Source organism: Gordionus sp. m RMFG-2023, chromosome 1 (genome assembly GCF_954871325.1).
Source record: "Gordionus sp. m RMFG-2023 chromosome 1, tfGorSpeb1-WG-v2, whole genome shotgun sequence".
NCBI classification, from domain to species: domain Eukaryota; kingdom Metazoa; phylum Nematomorpha; class Gordioida; order Chordodea; family Parachordodidae; genus Gordionus; species Gordionus sp. m RMFG-2023.
The window spans coordinates 1,298,159-1,315,915 of record NC_088775.1 but is presented as its reverse complement, the minus strand read 5'-3'; the positions used below and the strand labels follow the sequence as shown (position 1 = coordinate 1,315,915).

General features: G+C 31.3%; 1 protein-coding gene across 1 annotated transcript; it reads left to right on the top strand.

Moving 5' to 3' along the window:
• Positions 1-119: 119 nt before the first annotated feature.
• On the top strand, positions 120-9,810 carry LOC135931565 (RAB6A-GEF complex partner protein 2-like). Its single transcript, XM_065468787.1, has 8 exons — positions 120-232; positions 279-424; positions 467-550; positions 1,209-1,358; positions 4,101-4,262; positions 6,016-6,143; positions 6,532-6,754; positions 9,122-9,810. The coding sequence occupies exons 1-8, from the start codon at positions 132-134 to the stop codon at positions 9,697-9,699; spliced, it is 1,572 nt and encodes a 523-aa protein (XP_065324859.1). The 5' UTR covers positions 120-131; the 3' UTR covers positions 9,700-9,810.
• Positions 9,811-17,757: the final 7,947 nt, after the last annotated feature.

Genomic DNA, 17,757 nt, shown 5'->3' with positions numbered 1-17,757 from the left:
GTTTTTATAATTAAACAAATTTTTGTCGGTTTTTACTTTTTTATTAAATTTTAAACTCTTTTTAATGATTGACGTCGACAGCATGTTCAAATATTTTTAAATACAAAACATATGATTCACATCGATATAAAATGAAAATTTCGGTTGACCTTATTAAAGGAACATATTATTTAAATGGTGAGAACTTAATTGCTCAAATTATATTTCAGAAATATGCTACGAAAGATAAAAGGTTGTATATATTATATTTTTGTACTTACACATTGATTATTTGATAGGAAGGATCATAATATATTGGCATGGGCATGTGCACAAATTCATTGTCAATGTAGTTTTGATGATGATAAGGTCAAGGCTAATTTAACAAATAAAAATGATAAAATTTTACCTCATTTAGGATTAACATCTTTAATTCCAAATTATGGTAAAATTCTGGAATATTAAATATATATTAATTTGTTTTAAGGAGAGAAAGGCTTTTGTGTATATGCTTCAGAACCAAAGATTTTAGTTTGCGATCTAGACCTTAAGACAGGAGAAACATATGAATGTAAATATAGTTATTTATAAAAAAAAAATTATAGATCCGGCATAATTTATTTTTGTCAGGGATCCAGTACAGATACATTTATATATTCCTGTTCTATTCCCATTCTGCTCAAAAAATATGTTCCATTCCATGTTATAGAACATTCTGGAATGCATCTAAAAATATCTAATTTTATATCTACTTTATTCTATACTATACCAATTTTTTCACTATGTAATATTAATTGAGATATTTGCTAAATGATTATCATCTATATTTGTTCAGTAAAAATACCTCCTAAACTCAACACTAACTTGGTAACAATATTATCAAATACTTATATTATATAAGATTAATAATAATAAAAAGGTTAAAATTATTTCATATATGATTAAATTCTTTTTTTTATAATCTAAATTATTAAAATCACACAATACAATACTGTTATGAATGAGCCACTATATATAATTATGTAAAAAAAATTTATTATTTTGGAATGTTCTAAAACTATTACGGGCATGTTCCCAGAATCATCCATTTCCTTTTGTGTTACATAAATTTTCTTAAGGTCTCATTCCAAATCCATGTTTTATATATTTGTACCTTTTTTATACTTGTTTTTATTATCTCATATTCAAAATAAATTTTTTTTTCAAATCATGCCCAAATGTTTATTTAGATCTATATCAAGAAACAATTCCCTATGAAGCATTCCCTTCCTATCGTGGAACTCTTTGCAAATATTCGTACAAACTGACCATCACAGCTCAGTATCTATCATCGCCTGTTAATTTCGTGAGGATTCCTTTCAAAGTTTTAATATTACAAGGTTCTATCTTTCTCAAAACAATATTTATTTTACCTTGCCTCTTTCTGTTTACGTTATATCTAAAACCATTTAATACAATAAACAATATTATTAGATACAAGTAAAGAAAATGTGGATAAACTTTACCATATATAAGAATAAATAAAAGAATAAGATAGAATTTCAGGAAAAAAAATTTGTTTTTATTTGTACCTTATTATAAGTCCAAGTTGCACAAGTTTCTTGTTCTAGATTTCTATATATAGTAAAAATTGCTAAAAATCAGGGGTATAACCTATATTTATAAAATTTTTCTAAATCTTTAATTAAAACAATATTGACAATAATTTATATTGATAGATGTTAGGATTGAAGTAGTGTTGTTAAAAATCCCCAAGGCCCGATTAAGATTTTATCTAAAATATAAGCATTGAGATTTGACAAATAGATTTCTAAGCATTTTGGCCAGCTGTTAGCAAAATCTTTAGGATTGCATGGTGTAATTTTGGTTATAATCTTCATCGGGCCATTTTTTTAAAAATCGACCCAAATTGGATTTTTTTTAAACAACACTAGGATTGAATTTTAAAACCTAAAAATTGGGAAGACTTGTTTTAGTGATTTAGAACTTATCCTAAGCACAATATTCCTTTGCAAAAATTTAATTTTAAGTTAGAGGAAGAAAGAAAGGTTTTATTTTCTTGATTAAGTTCAAAGTAGGAAAATACACATTTAAATTACATGCAGATAGGAATGAAAAAAAAAACCATATAGGAGGGGGAGTGGAAAACATTTTTTTTTAAGTTGTTTTTTTTCCTGTCCAGGTTCGAATCCTGGTCACGGCACCACTCTACAAGAATCGTAAGAAATATTCTTTATAAGAATCGTAATAAATATGGTAGACAGCTGATTTGAATTTAGATTTTTATTAATCATTAATTTATAAAAAATAATTTTAAATTCACAAAACGAAAATTAATATGTTCAAAATTAAAATTTATAATCTATTTATTTGTATATATTTTTCCTAAACTTTTACAAAAATTGAAATAATGCTAAAAATCGGGAAAAAAATTGTATTAAATAATCCTTATTTTTTTTCCCTTTTTATATAATAATAATAACCATCCACGTTTAACCAAAATAAAATGCGAATATGTTTTTAATGCATAATATACTAGGGCATGCCACCTCTTTGAGGGCCAGCGACATTACCTGCACAAAAAAAAAATCGATTAATATACAAAAAAAATTTAAACAACATCCCAAAAAGGAACATATTATTCAACATATTCAATCACCTAACATCATCATCGATAGCAAATTCTCCCAAAGATTTTCATCCGTTTTCGTCAGCTGTTTAGGCTCCAATATCATGGGCTGTATCGTGCACATCACACTGGCCGCCCTGTGTTGTTCCATGACCGTTCGGATATTGATGATGTTCATCCTGTCAATGCTTGCCTCCTTGTCTGTCGACCTTGATGCCAGCAGCACCGGTTGCTGATTAGCCTTTTTGGGCCCGTCGAGCGCACTCTCCACGAATTCCCTCGCCAGTCTTTTCGTCATTCCTTACTAGGTAAAACGGATATTATAATCTTGTTCCACCAACGGTCCCAAGTTCTTTCTGTTCAAAGCCGGACATTGATTTCTCAAATGGGTCTCCGACTGACAGTTGAAACATCTCTTCTTTCTAATAAGCTAATTGCCCGACGCTGAAAGGGCCTCCATTTGGTGAACACTGCTATTAAAGTCCATGACTTTCGGAATCAAAGTAATTTGTAAGTAACAAAAAGGCTAATCTGTAACCCGTGTCGCTGACATCAAGGTCGACCGACAAGGGGGCAAACATTTACAGGACGGACATCATCAATATCCGAACCGTCATGGAACAACACAGGGCGGTCAGTGTGATGTGCCCGATACCGCCCATGATATTGGAGCCCAAACTGCTGACGAGAACGGATTCGGATGAAAATCTTTGGGAGAATTTGCTATTGATGTAGTAACCATGATGTTAGGTGATTGAATATGTTGAATAATATGTTTCTTTTTGGGATGTTGTGTAAAAAAAATTTTTGTGTAGGGAATATCACTGGCCCATAAAGGGGTTACATGTCCTAGTATATTATGCATTAAAAACATATTCGCATTTTATTTTGGTTAAACGTCAATCAGATGTATTGTATACATGTGATTGGTGGAGGATTATTATTATTATATGAAATGGGTAAAAATAAGGATTATATATTATAATTTTTTTTCCGATTTTTTAGCAGTATTCAATTTTTGTAAAAGTTTAGGATATAAATAAATAGATTATAAATTTTGATTTTTGTGAATTCGAAATTATTTTTATAAATTAATGATTAATAAAAATACCAAATTCGAATTTGCCGTTTCCCGCGTGGATTCGAATCCCATCCTCGTCGCCATTTTTTTATAGTCAAAACAATTGATTCTTTATTATAAAATTGTTTCCTTCATATAGTCTTTTATAATTATGTTATTTAACTACTACTAATATGCAATTACATTGACCTCCATAAGATAAATAAAATGTAAGAAATATATAATTCAAATAGCGTAACCTTTTAAAATATATATAAACATTCAAATACAACACCGCCTACAATAATTATTACGGTTCTTTCTAAAGGATATTTTTTTTTTACGATTCTTGTAAAGTTATGTTTTTAAAACAAAATTTACCTCTTTTTTTAAATTATCTTATATTCATTCAATATCCACGATATTGTCAAGGCCTTTCCCAAGAGCTCATGAACGATGAGACATACAGGGACAATTCACCCGCTAACCCATTTCTGTCCACGCAAAATAACGAAATCTCCGATAAATCTGATTCCTTTTCCCTGGAAAAAGCTATGGCCCTCATTCAAGACATCGTATCCTTCAAAAATATAAGTAAAAGAAAAGAGTTGATTCATGGTGTTGGAGGATTATATTGCTTAACTTCGAAATCATGGCAGCAAGATTGCGATCGCGCGTATAACAGCTGATCGATTTTTAATATCTGTTTGTAAAATTGACCTCATAAATATATTTAAAAAAAAATCCTATAAGCTGTTATATTGCGATCCGCCATTATAATTTTAAGGTTAATTTTTTTTTTTTGTGAGAAATATAATGTTATTCACTAAAACGGACGGGTGCAGAACAAGTTTGCTTTAAAGATGATGGCTGCCCGTCAAATTATTTTTCAAATTTTCTCCTTTTTTTTACGTACCGAATAATTGTAAGCGCAATTTTAACTAGTCTTGTTAAACCTCCTAACTTTAATCAGCTGTAAAACAGCGTAGCTACGTAATCCCAAAAATATTCAAATCAATAATTTTTTAGGCTAAAGGCTTAACTAAGCCCACATTAGAAGATGCTCAAAGTTAGGGAATTTAACAAAACTAACTTTAATGATGTAGTTAAAATATTATTATGTTTGATTTAGATAGGCCAAATTAATGAGGCGACAGGCCACCACGTGGAATGAATAGTATATATCTAACCGTAAATGATCGTAGTGTAATATAGTTAGTGATGGGTTACAGGGGGGAATTCATTCGAGAAGAAAATTTGGCTAAGAATTAGCCCCTTAAAACCGAGATTTTAACAAGCGCGCCAATTAGAGACGGGGAGACATTTTTAGAGATCGTGATCCCGAAGAGTTTAAGAAAGGATTTGGAGGCGCGTATAATGGAAATTGTTAGAAAGTTATTTTAAAATTTTAGTTTCTGATGAACATTAATGCACTCATTTTTTTAGGATACATTTCTTTAGAAATATTTGGGCCATAATTTATCGTATACCAAAATGGCATCGAATAAATGGTCACGTGGCGCGCATTATTATTATTATTTATTTTATGTTAACGTCAGATATTAGGATCGCCATGGTAATGGTTTAGGTTTCCTAGTCGGACTTCTGCAACGGGCAGTTTTTTGCCCAAAATATATTTTTTTAAACATTGGGCGAGCATATGTTCTGGTGTAAGAATTACCCATACCAGAACCATAGTTCTCCTATAGGTATGTCCACGTAATACAAGGGTTAGAAACGATATCAGTTTAAAATGGGGAATAATATTAGAGCTACTATTTATGTATCGTCGCCTGAATCTTTTTTTTTTAGAATTATACTCTTCCATCTACATATCCGATACCAGGATAACCGTCCTATCGAAAACGATATAAACATAATTTTTTTTAAATAAAAATTGCTCCCTGTCATAAATGATACATTTTTGTAGTTAAATGTCAATCATTTTATATATATTTTTGTTTATCTGTTTTTTTTATACAGTTAAAATGTCCGTCATTTTAAAAATTAGAGATTTTTTTCGATTTATTTGATATTTTTTTTTATAAAATTAATTATTAATTTTTTTTATGAACTTGCAAAAACCATTCTTGGACATCATTAATTTTTATAAAACGACTTATCAATATTTTTACTAATAAAGAAATTATTTGTTGATTTAGTGATTTGAATAAATTTATTTAGAACATTTCCTAGGTCCTTTTATTTAGTTCTCTAGTTTAGCATTTTCTTTTCTGCGTTTTTTTTTTATTTTAAAAATTTCGTCGTATTTTTTGACACTCCCCTCTTAAAATTACCGAAAAGTAGAGATAGAATATACTAATTCTCAATTTATTTCGCGAAAAAGGGCATTACAACATAATGTCCGAAAATGAAAAGGTCTGCAAGTTATCCATCGGCAAAACTTTTTACGGGGTCGGCGATTATATAAACGTCTACCTGGATTTCTCCGAAACAGCTGTTACTTGCCTGGAAGTAATTGCTAAAAAAAAATTTGTTTTAAGTAGCAGTATTATCCCCGCCATTTTTTTTTGTTAGATATCGATTTTTTTATAAGGCAGGAAAAGATTTTGACCCCCCCCCCTTAGGGGACACAATAAATTGTTTGAAATTCATCAGTGCGGGTGGCTTTACAACAGCTGGGATCTATTTCCGGTCAATTCAGATTTCTCCCTCAGTAAATGTAAAATTGAGAAGATTACTAATCACCACAAGAAGTCCATAATCCCAATACGAACATATGAAATTAGCTTGTTTTTTTTTTGTTTACTCTTATTTTTTTTTGTTTACTTTTATTTATTTTTTTTGTGTGTGTATAGAAAAATGAATAAACAAACTCTTATACCTATTATAAAAAATAAAGTTATACGTTTGCCTTCAAAATGAGGAAGAATTGATATCGGACACCGAACTGGTAACCCACATAAAACACCCACAGAGGTTTACCTCCGCGAACGCGTCAAAAAAAATCGTGTATTCTGGCGACAGCTACAGCGAAATGCGTTATTACACTCTCAATTGCCGCTTCCTTCCCATCCATTTAGCCATCCCTATAACTTCCACTCCCACCTTCACCACCAATATACGTTAGAAAAATGTTCCGACTTCATATTATATTTATTTATACAGACCTTATTTAGTCAGTTCCTCCCCGATTCTGGAATATTCCTCTTTCATAACACGTAGGATTATAGTTGGGTATAGTATATATGTTAAATAGTTTGGTTTTATAAGATTCTAACCTTGGGGGTTGGGGTCTAAAGTTGACTAGGCTATACCGGTTCGCGAATCCCGGGCACAAACCTTAGGGCCCGAATCCAGAAATTCATAATTGAGGAGATGGGAAGTCTTGTTGAGGAATGGTTCTATTTTTTTAAGCTAATATGTAGCTGATACTAAAGAAGGAGCTGTTAGCAGAGAGTGATAGCGGAGCGCCTCATTACTTAGAGGCTCGCGCCAGTTAGAATCAATCATAAAATTATATTATTTTACAAAGGAGGAGGAGAAGGAGAAAAAAAATGAGCTAGAAATAATTTCGTGTCAATATAAATATGAATAGGGGAGGCTGGCAGGTGTCAGAATTTTAGGTCTCCTCACGTAAAAAAAATTTAATTATCGATGGACAGTCCAGGCTTTTGGAAAAATTGTTATTTTTTTGAAATTCGCGGGATAAAGAAGATTTCTTGGTTCGGCTCTAGTGTTGTCAAACGCACTCAATATTTTAGCCAGAAAATTTCTTTAAGACTGTACATTTCTCCAATAGATTATCCAACTCTAAACCCTGTGCACTCTATGAGCAAAATCTTCTGGCTTTGCGTGGTAACGTTTGCCGATAAAATATTGAGTTTGCCGGTTTTAAAAGTCGGCTCAAGTTTAACCGTTTTACAATACTACTCGACTCGGTCCGAATTTTAATTTTTTTGGTAGATTTTTCGGCCCCTGCCCGGAACTTTAGGCTGTATTTCGCAAATTGTTTGCTAAGAATCGATTGAAAAATATGAGCAATTAAAAAACGTTCCAATGTACGGATTCTAACATTTTTCCCAACTGATTACTCGATATAATTCTAATCGATTTTTGGATCGGTTTACTCCGATCTTTTTTTAGCCCCCCCCCCAGATTTTAAAGATCGATCCATCGGCCCGTTCCGGTCCGGGTTCTAAGTCTGTCTTATCAATTAATTTTTTTTCTATAAATAAAGTTTTAAAGAATACTTTTTTAAAGGTGACACGAAAAAATATAATATGCCACGTTGCCAAAATAAATATTATCGATTTCTTATTTCTAATTATATATATATATATATATATATATATATCAGAGTCCTGCAGAGCCAACCAATTGCTCGGACCGGCCTCACGGGCTTAGGCCCGGCCCCACGGGCTTCGGTCCGGACCTACAGGTCTCCTTGATTTCTAATATAAGAGGGGGTTGGGGGTGGGAAGCAACCAGAATCTAATTAATAGAGAATACAGGATACTTTTAATTTATCTGCGCCATTCGCGGTTCGGTCAACCCGATTACATTTTTAGTTAGCTTTTTTTATATATATATTTTTTCTTTTGAATAAGATATAATTTATGATTAGGATAAATTCTACCTTACGCGCTCCTAAGTAAATCCGCGGAGGCGTGGCGCGACTTTAAAATTCTATTGAGCCCCTATTTTACAAAAAATGAAAAGCCCGAATGATCGACTAAAAAAAATTTTTTTTAAATCTAAAGTGGCGGAAATAAATATAAATAATTCCCCCAAACTATTATTTAGAACACACGAGACCCATAAGGTACTAAAAGAGATTTTTTTTTTTTAAATTAAATCGGGGCGTTTTTTTTCCAGATTTTTAATTTCGGGCTTCGTCCCCCCCCAGGGTTTTATGATCGGGGTTCGTGCTCGGAGCAGGCCTACTCCAAACACGAATAGAAATAATTTACTGTTCATATTTCTTACGAAGAATTAAATTTCCCTATTTTATTTGTAAATACGAATAGTAAATTATTCTATCCGATAAATACGGATAATTCGTTATTCGGCAGGTATTCGTTTTTAAAATAGGTCTTTAGATCAGAGCGAGTCTGAGCAACCCAAATCGGGTTTTAATTTTTTTACGAAAAAAGCATTTTAACAAACCTTAATTAGGGTGACGCTCTTTAAAATAACGAACTAAACTTAGTTTTTTTTAAGCGGTAAAAACGTCACCCTCTGGATATTTCGTTTTTGTTAGAAATGTAGATTCAACTTTGAAGAAACCGGCTCAAGAAACCGGCTCAAAGCTTAGCGGATTTTTCTTTAGTCACGTGTAAATCTACCGAACCCGAATTAATCTATAACCGGTTTTTTAAGCGTTGCACGCAACTCACTTTTGGATTTACTTTAAGAAAAACAAAATAAATGGCACGCTTTGTATATATAATAAAATAAGACGATTTCTTTTACATTTTTTTTTAACGCAGTAAAACATTCCTGGAAAATACATTTCGAGTTTACCTTCAGTCACTCCAAATCCCTATCCCGCCAAGTTAGAAGCGACAAGACACCCAAGGCTCCTAAACCAGCTGACTCCCCTCTCCGTCGCAACGAGGAGTCACTCGAAGGCTGGGAGACCCCGCGGGTACAAGATTGCCACGATAATCTAGAAAAAGTCGATAGCGTCGTTGGTAGCGATGTTGGGCGTTTAGAAAGTAATGATATGTCAATTTTTCAGGGATCCCAAGAAATTTCCGTTCCTCAATCTCGCGAATCCTCGAATGAGATCGCGTTAAATTCGGAATCATTACACTCCAATACCCTCGGTTCAAACCTAGAATCACATTCGGACATCGAACAAAACGTATCGGTTAACAGTGCTGGGATCGCGAAGCAACAAGAAGAAAGAGCCGCTAGTGACGAGCGAATCACGTCAACCCTGGAGATACCTTTATCGGTCAACGCCGAGACCATGGTTTGGGATTTACCCATCAAACTGTTTCCTTCCCATCCCCTCGCTATATCTTCTCAGTTCCCGCTAGGGAAGATTAGCACCGTTATCTGAAGACCTAAGAAGATCTTATACTTAATTTCTATACCTATTTATTTTTTTTGTTATTAACAGCATTCCGCGAATCAATGAAGTTTACTGTTTATAGCATTATTTATTATAAATTATTTATTTCTAATATTATATTATATGTTTCAAAAAATTACAAAACAAAAAAAATAAAAAACAATATTTATTTTGAATTTGTGTTTTTATTATGTTTTTTATTTGCTTTTGAATATTCGAAAAAAAACAATCTTGTAATTCATCAGGGTGTTTTAATGAATAGATTCTTGCAGTCAAATCTCTATCAAATTTATCTACAAGCGCCAGTTTTTTATAAATCAGAATTAGCCTGACCTTAATAGTTCCTGCTTTAGAATATTTTAAAAAAAGGTTATTTTAAGATTTCCGTTCCTAGGACATAATTTTTTCCGTTTCTTACTGATTTTTGCGACTACTGGACGCTTTTTAAAAACGCAAACTTTTGGGACTGATGCGTCTTAACGCAATATAGTTTTTCTTTCTACACATAATAAACTAATGTGTCGTGTTTTTGATAATTAATACGTAACATTTTATTTTTACCAAATTAGATAAATGATTAAATGCACAATAATAAATTAATATTATCTTTTGCTAGAAATCGTTTTGAAGTTGAATCGAAATGATTTATTTATAATGTAAATATGATATCAATTATATATGGTAATGCAAGTGATGAAGCGTAACTGATAGATAGGGAAGCTAAAAATTACACGTTACATTTATTCATATAAGTTTTCTCTTAATTTATCGCATAAATTTCCAATTTTGTATTCTCTTATATGGACGGTGTGTCACTGTTGAAATATAATAATAATAATACTATCTTCTGTACCCATTAATCCTTCATAGCATAGTTTAAAAAAAATAACTAGAAAGTCTAATGGGGGGGGGGGGGGGGGGTCCTTAAATCCCCTCTAACTAGTAAGGTACGTACGCTATAACTTAGAATTAAATTTATTTTTTAGCTTCCCCTATTTAAACATATATATATATATTAAATAAAATTCTGATAGTAAAGTGTCTTTAACTCTTATTTATTTGTTATTTTTAAATTTTATTACGACTCTTGCCGAGAAGATTCAAAAAAGGTGACAAATTATTTTAAAATTTAATTTTAATTAAATGAGAAATAATGTGTAAAAATTATTCTTCAAATTTAATGTTTAATTTATATCAATGTTTATAACAAGATGGGGAAAAAAAATAATGACACGGGTGACCAGGTGTGGTGTACGCAGACCCCAAAGCTCCAATACACCATTATAACTGCATGAATTACCCTCGGAAATGAAATCAAAATTAATTTTGGCACATATATATATAAATATTAAGCTAGTTGTCATTTATATATCTATTTTTTGGGGGGAAGCTGCTACTGAACATAAACAAAAAGAGTTGCCCAGAGTCCTCGTATCTGTAGCCGACATTCGCGTTAATAATTTTTTTTACAGTAAGACCTTGTCGCGCGTTAGTGATGCCGGAAATTATTATTTTTTGAAATTAAGATCCATACAAGAATATAGAAAAATAATTTTGAGCAATAACGTTTTTTATAATGACTGGGGTCTGCTTATAGTCCCACAACCTTCGAAAATATAGAGGTTATTGGAACTCTAAAGAATGCCCTGTGTTGATAAAAACATCAGGCAAACATTTTCCTTTATATTTTAGAATACAATTATACCGATTTAATAATATGATTTTAAAATAAAAATCGCTTTCTTTGGTCTTTATAACCAGACGTATCCTATCGAAGGCATAAAGTTACGAAGATTTTTTTTATTGGAATCAATTCTCAAGTACGGACTGGAACAGGATTATGCCGACAATCTGACTGGCTCTTTTCCCATTCTCTAACGCAAGATAATAACAATTGAATTAAGGATTATATATATATTTTTTTAAATATAATCATAAATTACCTTCTCAATCTCTTTCATTTGTTTGAAATAATATACGCTACCTTGCGGAATTAATATTATAGATTTTTTAAAAATTATTTCTTATTATTTTTAATAAATATATGATCGAAATATTGAAAAATTATGCGTATGTTCTGCCAAAATTACATCTCTCAATTACTGTCAAAATTATCCTAAATGTAGTATCCCTCAGATTCGAAATCTCAAAAAAAAAAAATTAAAATAAACGCTTTCACTTTATTATATCATATGATTTGTGTCCCGCCACCTACGATAAGCTAAAATGGTCCCTAATGTTTTTGAAGCGAGGATTATAATAAGAATGTTAGAATTTCTTTAAATTTTAACGCTAATTTTTTTTTTATTACTTCATCCAGAAAAAAAAAAATTACGCAAGGACCTGAAGATTTTGCTCGTAGAAGGAACAGAGATCTAGAAATATTTCTGCTAAAATATTACGCGAGCCTGAAGATTTTACTCATAAGAAGGATCGAAGGGTCTAGAAATGTTTTTTTTTAAATGCCAAATCTAGTATTGTTAAACGGCTCATTTTGAGCTGATTTTTATAAAACGGCTAAATCAATATTTCGTCCAGAAATAAATATTGCCTAAAAGGTTTCGCTAATATACGTCTACGAGACCTTTGTTCCTTCTATGAACACAAAATCTTCAGGCTAGCCTAATATTTTTTTTCTGGATGAAATATTGAGCTAGCGGTTTTTTTAAAAATCGACTCGAAACGAATCGTTCAAACACACTGCAGGATCGGTAGATTTTTATATTTATATAGCGTCAAATTTTTCCTGAGTGACTCAAAGGAAGGAATGAGAAGGAAGGAAGGAAGGAAGGAAGGAAGGAAGGAAGGAAGGAAGGAAGGAAGGAAGGAAGGTGTTAAACGGCTCATTCTGGGCCGATTTTTTTAAAAATGGCTAACTCAATATTTCATCCAGAAAAAAAATTAAGCAAGACCTGAAGATTTTTGCTCATAGAAAGAACAAAGGGTCTAAGAAATATTTCTTTTTCTAGGTAAAATAATGAGTTAGCCAAAATACTTATGTTTCTTTTAAAAATTATTCACAGTTTTTTTTTTACATTTTACCCCTATTCTTAATTTAACTTAACCCGTGAATGGTCAAGATTTTTCTAGTGGATAAAAATGCTCCATTTTTATCCAATTATATTGATTAATGCTTAAATATGAAAATCAGCCAATCGAAATAATCCTAAATAGAAAATCTACCCTGGCGCATATCTGCCCCGTTAACCATTCAGGGGGCTAAATAACTTTCCTTCACATTTTACCCCTCTTCTAATCGTTACTTTGATACAACCTCATTTTATTCATTTGATCATTTAAACCCGTTTACAAGTAACTAAATAAACTCTATTTTTAATATAACCATTTACTTCGGGTACTAAATCTGGCTTTGCTTAATTTGACCATACCATATCTTGTTTAGTTTGTTCCTTTCCTGTCTAGAATAACTCCCAGATATTTCTTGCATGCAACTTCCTTAGTTATCCCCACCCCCTTCCCCGTTTTATATTTATGTTACCATGAGAGGTCATCACCTTCGTTTCTGCATTAATTTTCAAGCCAAAAATTTAACGATCAATTTATTAACTAAGGTATCGAAGTTGGGCATAGATGTCTCCGTTAAACCCAAATCATCCGCGAAAGAAGAGTATTTATATCACCCATCAACAATTCTTCCTAATACGTGATTTTTACATTTCCTGTTTCAGCCATATTTTTACCAGAGCTTTCGGAGAATTCCGAACCTAAGCATGAATGACATTTGTTATCGAATTATTCTCACATTTATGACAGACCCAAAATATAATTTCTCTAAAATCTAAAGAAACAATGAAAGGGTGATAGAAAAAGCCATCCCTCAGTTATTATATAGAAATAAGGATAAGGAAGAGCTTTAGCAAGGGAGAAAAAAAAAGGATTTAGCATTAAATAAAGTAACGATAATGAGAAAAGGGGAAGCGATTCAAACCGGAAATATCCAACAAACAAACAAACAAAAAATGACAATACCATTTTTATAAATTCGTGATAGTAAATAACCAACCCCAGTATAAATACAATAATAGATAATCGAAGGCCAAAATTTTATCAAACTAACATAATTAAGTACCCCGGTGTTAACAAAATAAGTAGTTATCAAGATGAAAGAATTTTCAAAATTCTCTTATTAATTATTACAGATTTTTCTTCGAATTATAGCATAAATATTGGCTTGCAGTGAAATAGACGGCTTCATTAGGATTGGATTAGCACTTAATTGCCTCTATTCTCGCCCATAATAGTTATGACATATTTGAAGGAAAAATAAAAGTCGTAAAATTTTTATATTTCAATTTAAAATCGTTCATTTGTTAAAAGATTTTAGTTATTATTCAAAAAAAAAAAAAAATTAAATACGCTACCTTGCGGGATTATTTTTATAGATTTTTTTATTTTTTATAACTTTTAAATTTATTCCATCGACGAAAGATTGAAATATGAATTCATATATTTTTGATTTAATTTTACGTTTTTCTTGATTGACGTATTTTGCAATCATCCATATTTAATACGAATCGATTGATCCAATTTTAGCAAATAATTATTGTCAGAATTTAATCGATATAATTATATTAATTAATCATCCAAAATAACTTTAAAATAGATTGACACCTGAAGGGATCAACTTCGGGTACGATTAGACCAGAATTAAAAAATTACGCTTTCTCCCGATTTTTTTATTTAAAAAAATAAATTTTTTTAACCCCCCCCCCCCCAAAAAAAACGTCATTCATCTATCACGTGATAAAACTATCACCTAGACTGTCCTATCAATGAAAAACAGCCGCGGACGCCATTCGCCATTTTGATTACCCGTATCGTTTATTTGCAAACTTTCTTAAAAGAATCGCCTGATCATCGAGATAATAAGGAAGCGAATAACATGAGAATGATTTACTATATGGGTTACCAAAATGGCGTGTCCAGCTGATTAGCTATTCAATGACACCTTTCAAAGTCTAGATATTATTATATGTCATTGGATAAAACATTAATTTAATTATTTATCTATAGATGGCATAAGCAGGCTTTGCCCATTCTATTTTTCCCAATCCCATAAATATTACAAAAAAAAAATCTGAAGGAACAAAATCCCTCAAAAATTATTTTAAAATATCCTGAACTCCTTGGAGGACCTAGAGACGAACCTTAAAGAGTGAAGGATTTCTCCTTTTATAAAACGGATTCCATTGAAAACGATTGGGAATGATACCCAGAAACATTGCGTTATTTCTTAAAATAAAGGAAACCTGGAGTTTCTAAGTAAATAATGCTAAAAAAAATTATTAGATTTCCTAGAAATAGAGAGACTTTTTTGATATTAAAACAAAAAAAATTAACAATTTTAATGAATAATGTAAAAGCTTTCTTAAAAAAAATATGTTTATAAGATTAATCCTCTATTTTTTGAAATTATGTGCTAAATTCTCGCGCCATTTTCTTTGAATAAATTTGAGGTAACTCAGGCAATGTAAAATATTTCGTTATCTTATAAAGATATGTCTCTTTCTCTTTCTTCTTTCTTTTCTTTCTTTCTTTCTTTCTTTCTTTCTTTCTTTCTTACTTTCTTTCTTTCTTTCTTTCTTTCTTTCTTATTCCATTATACAAATCAACTCATTCCATATTCTAGCACCCTAATAATATTTTTCACCAGAATATCGAAACAAATTGGAAAAAAATTCAGCTCAGTTTATTTTTTTTTTTGTTTTAAAGTTTTTCAAAAAAATTTAGAAAAGTTTCCATTTTCCCGCCATGATAAAAGTTTCCAATAATTTATGGTTGTTAAGGGGGCAAGAAGGGAGTAAAATGATCTTTTTGAGTTGGAACTCTTTGCTGAATCTGTAGAAGAGAATTCCTATTCAACTCTTCTGTATTTTTTTTATTTTAATTTAGCACCATATAGAATATTTAAAGTGAATACTATTCATATTCTGGCAATTCGTTTTATATCTTCTTTAACGACATCCTTCTCTGTATCAACTCTCTTGTATTGGTTAATTGAGAGAATTAAAAAGCAGCGGAAATAAATTTTTATGCGAACAATCCTTACTATGATTGGACAATTCCTATATTTTTAGCCTGCTAAGAAAATTTGGCTAAACCGTGTTTTTTAGCCGGAAGCTATCATTTTTGACCACGTGATTTTTCTTAAAAAAATATAGCAAAGCAAGAAAAACTAATATAAAATTAAAACGTCACAATAATTGCGGATATTTATCGGCGACACTGAAGATTATGCCAAATTAGCCCCTACATCTATCCATTACCCAACTATAAATCCTCGCTAAATTAAAAATAATTTAAACTTTTTACGTTAACAGACCGGAAATTAGTTTATTGAATGTAGAAGGATAGATGCATGGGACTTCCTTAAATGTCTAGAGTAATCCAATCTAGACCCTCATAGAGAGAAGAAGAAAAAAGTAATAATATTCGTTTTAAGTTATTTGTCTTAAAATATTCGAATATTTTTTAAAATTTTAAATATTTGTAATATTTTGAACAAACACGAATTATTATAATATTTATAAAGATATCGCATATATATTCAAGTATCCGATATCCGAATATATTCAAATATCGGAATTCGGAATCATTTTTATTTCCCAAAATTTTCCGCTTAAGATCGGTTTTCGAAACGAATGAATCTAAGTTATATATATGTGTGACGAATGGGAATTCGGAATCCCTCAATTTTAGATCAATTACGGAGGGCGCCATAAAAAACTTAAAAATAGAAGTAGTTCTAAAGTTAGTGGCAAAATTGGCGGGAAACTTATAGGGTGAATACTCTGCAAATGCCGGTTAAACTGGTATTTTTAAAATTATTTTTTTGTGTCGCCCTCGGTAAAAGATTTAAAATTGAGAGATTCCAAATTCCCAATTCCGAATTCCCAATTCCGAATTCCGAATTCCGGATTCCCATACGACATGCATTTTGATTTTTTTTAAAAAAAAAGCAAAAAAGATGTTTTGAAATCGATTTTTTACATTTGTTTTATTTATCACTTATATAGATATATATTTTTTAAAAAAAACGGATGCTAATAAATCGAATTAAAATATATTATTTATACATTTTTTTTTTAAGGTTTCCTAAATTTAGCATGATTTAGTCTATGATCTTGCGGGTAAGACCCGGGTTGCTAATCAATCGTTAATATTAATGTAAAGATTATCGGGTATCTACTAACATCAAAAATCCGATGATGTATGTATAACTGCTAGAGTGGCGGATTCGTGAATTAAAAGTGACCATACTTAGGAGCTGTTTCTACTCCTTAGAAGAACCAAGAGTACCTCTGACCCTAAAGGGTGGGAGATATGTCCTAATACTAGTGTGACATCAGGATCGATATTACTAGCGAGGTCCCCTATTAAAATTAGGAGTATTAATTAGGCATTAAGAGGAGTGATGTAATGTATTCTTCTAATTACTATAGTGCGGAGTGATACACCCCCATAAGTTATACCCCTATGTCATTTTGATTCCATCTCCTCCTTGCTTACCTTGGTTATTGGGGTTGGATTGCGGTTTGCACGTTACACGAATCTACATTCATGTCATATAATCACGTGTGCAAAACCACAAAATGGCGGCTACAATTGACTTCTATGTACGGACACCTTTAAATGTATTTTAATGAATGAATCTCCAATCTAGTTGGAGGTACTCAAGAGTTGTTATTAATATTTCGATGTTACCAGCCGTTTTGGCTTTTCTATAACAAAATTTTTATATATTTTGTCGCTTATATATATATATATAATACTTTTGTTTTTTAAGAACAAATAAATAAATTTTTTTTTAAAAATATATGATTTTTAAATTTTTATCGCGCGCGTTATGATGACACGGAGGCGGAAGCGGAGACGGAGGATGAATACAGGGACATTTTTGACCTTGGCATCGCGCGGAATAATTTTTTGTCTTCGTCATCCAGCGGGGATATCGAATCGAGGGCAGGCATCACGGCGAAGAATTCCTTAAATGCCATCCCTTTTCGTTTAAAACAAATTCTAAAT

Coding starts and splice junctions, on each gene's coding strand:
- LOC135931565 (XM_065468787.1), top strand. CDS start 132: ATGAAAATTTCGGTTGACCTTATTAAAGGAACATATTATTTAAATGGT. Junction 233..278: donor TATGCTACGAAAGATAAAAG/GTTGTATATATT, acceptor ATTATTTGATAG/GAAGGATCATAATATATTGG. Junction 425..466: donor ATCTTTAATTCCAAATTATG/GTAAAATTCTGG, acceptor ATTTGTTTTAAG/GAGAGAAAGGCTTTTGTGTA.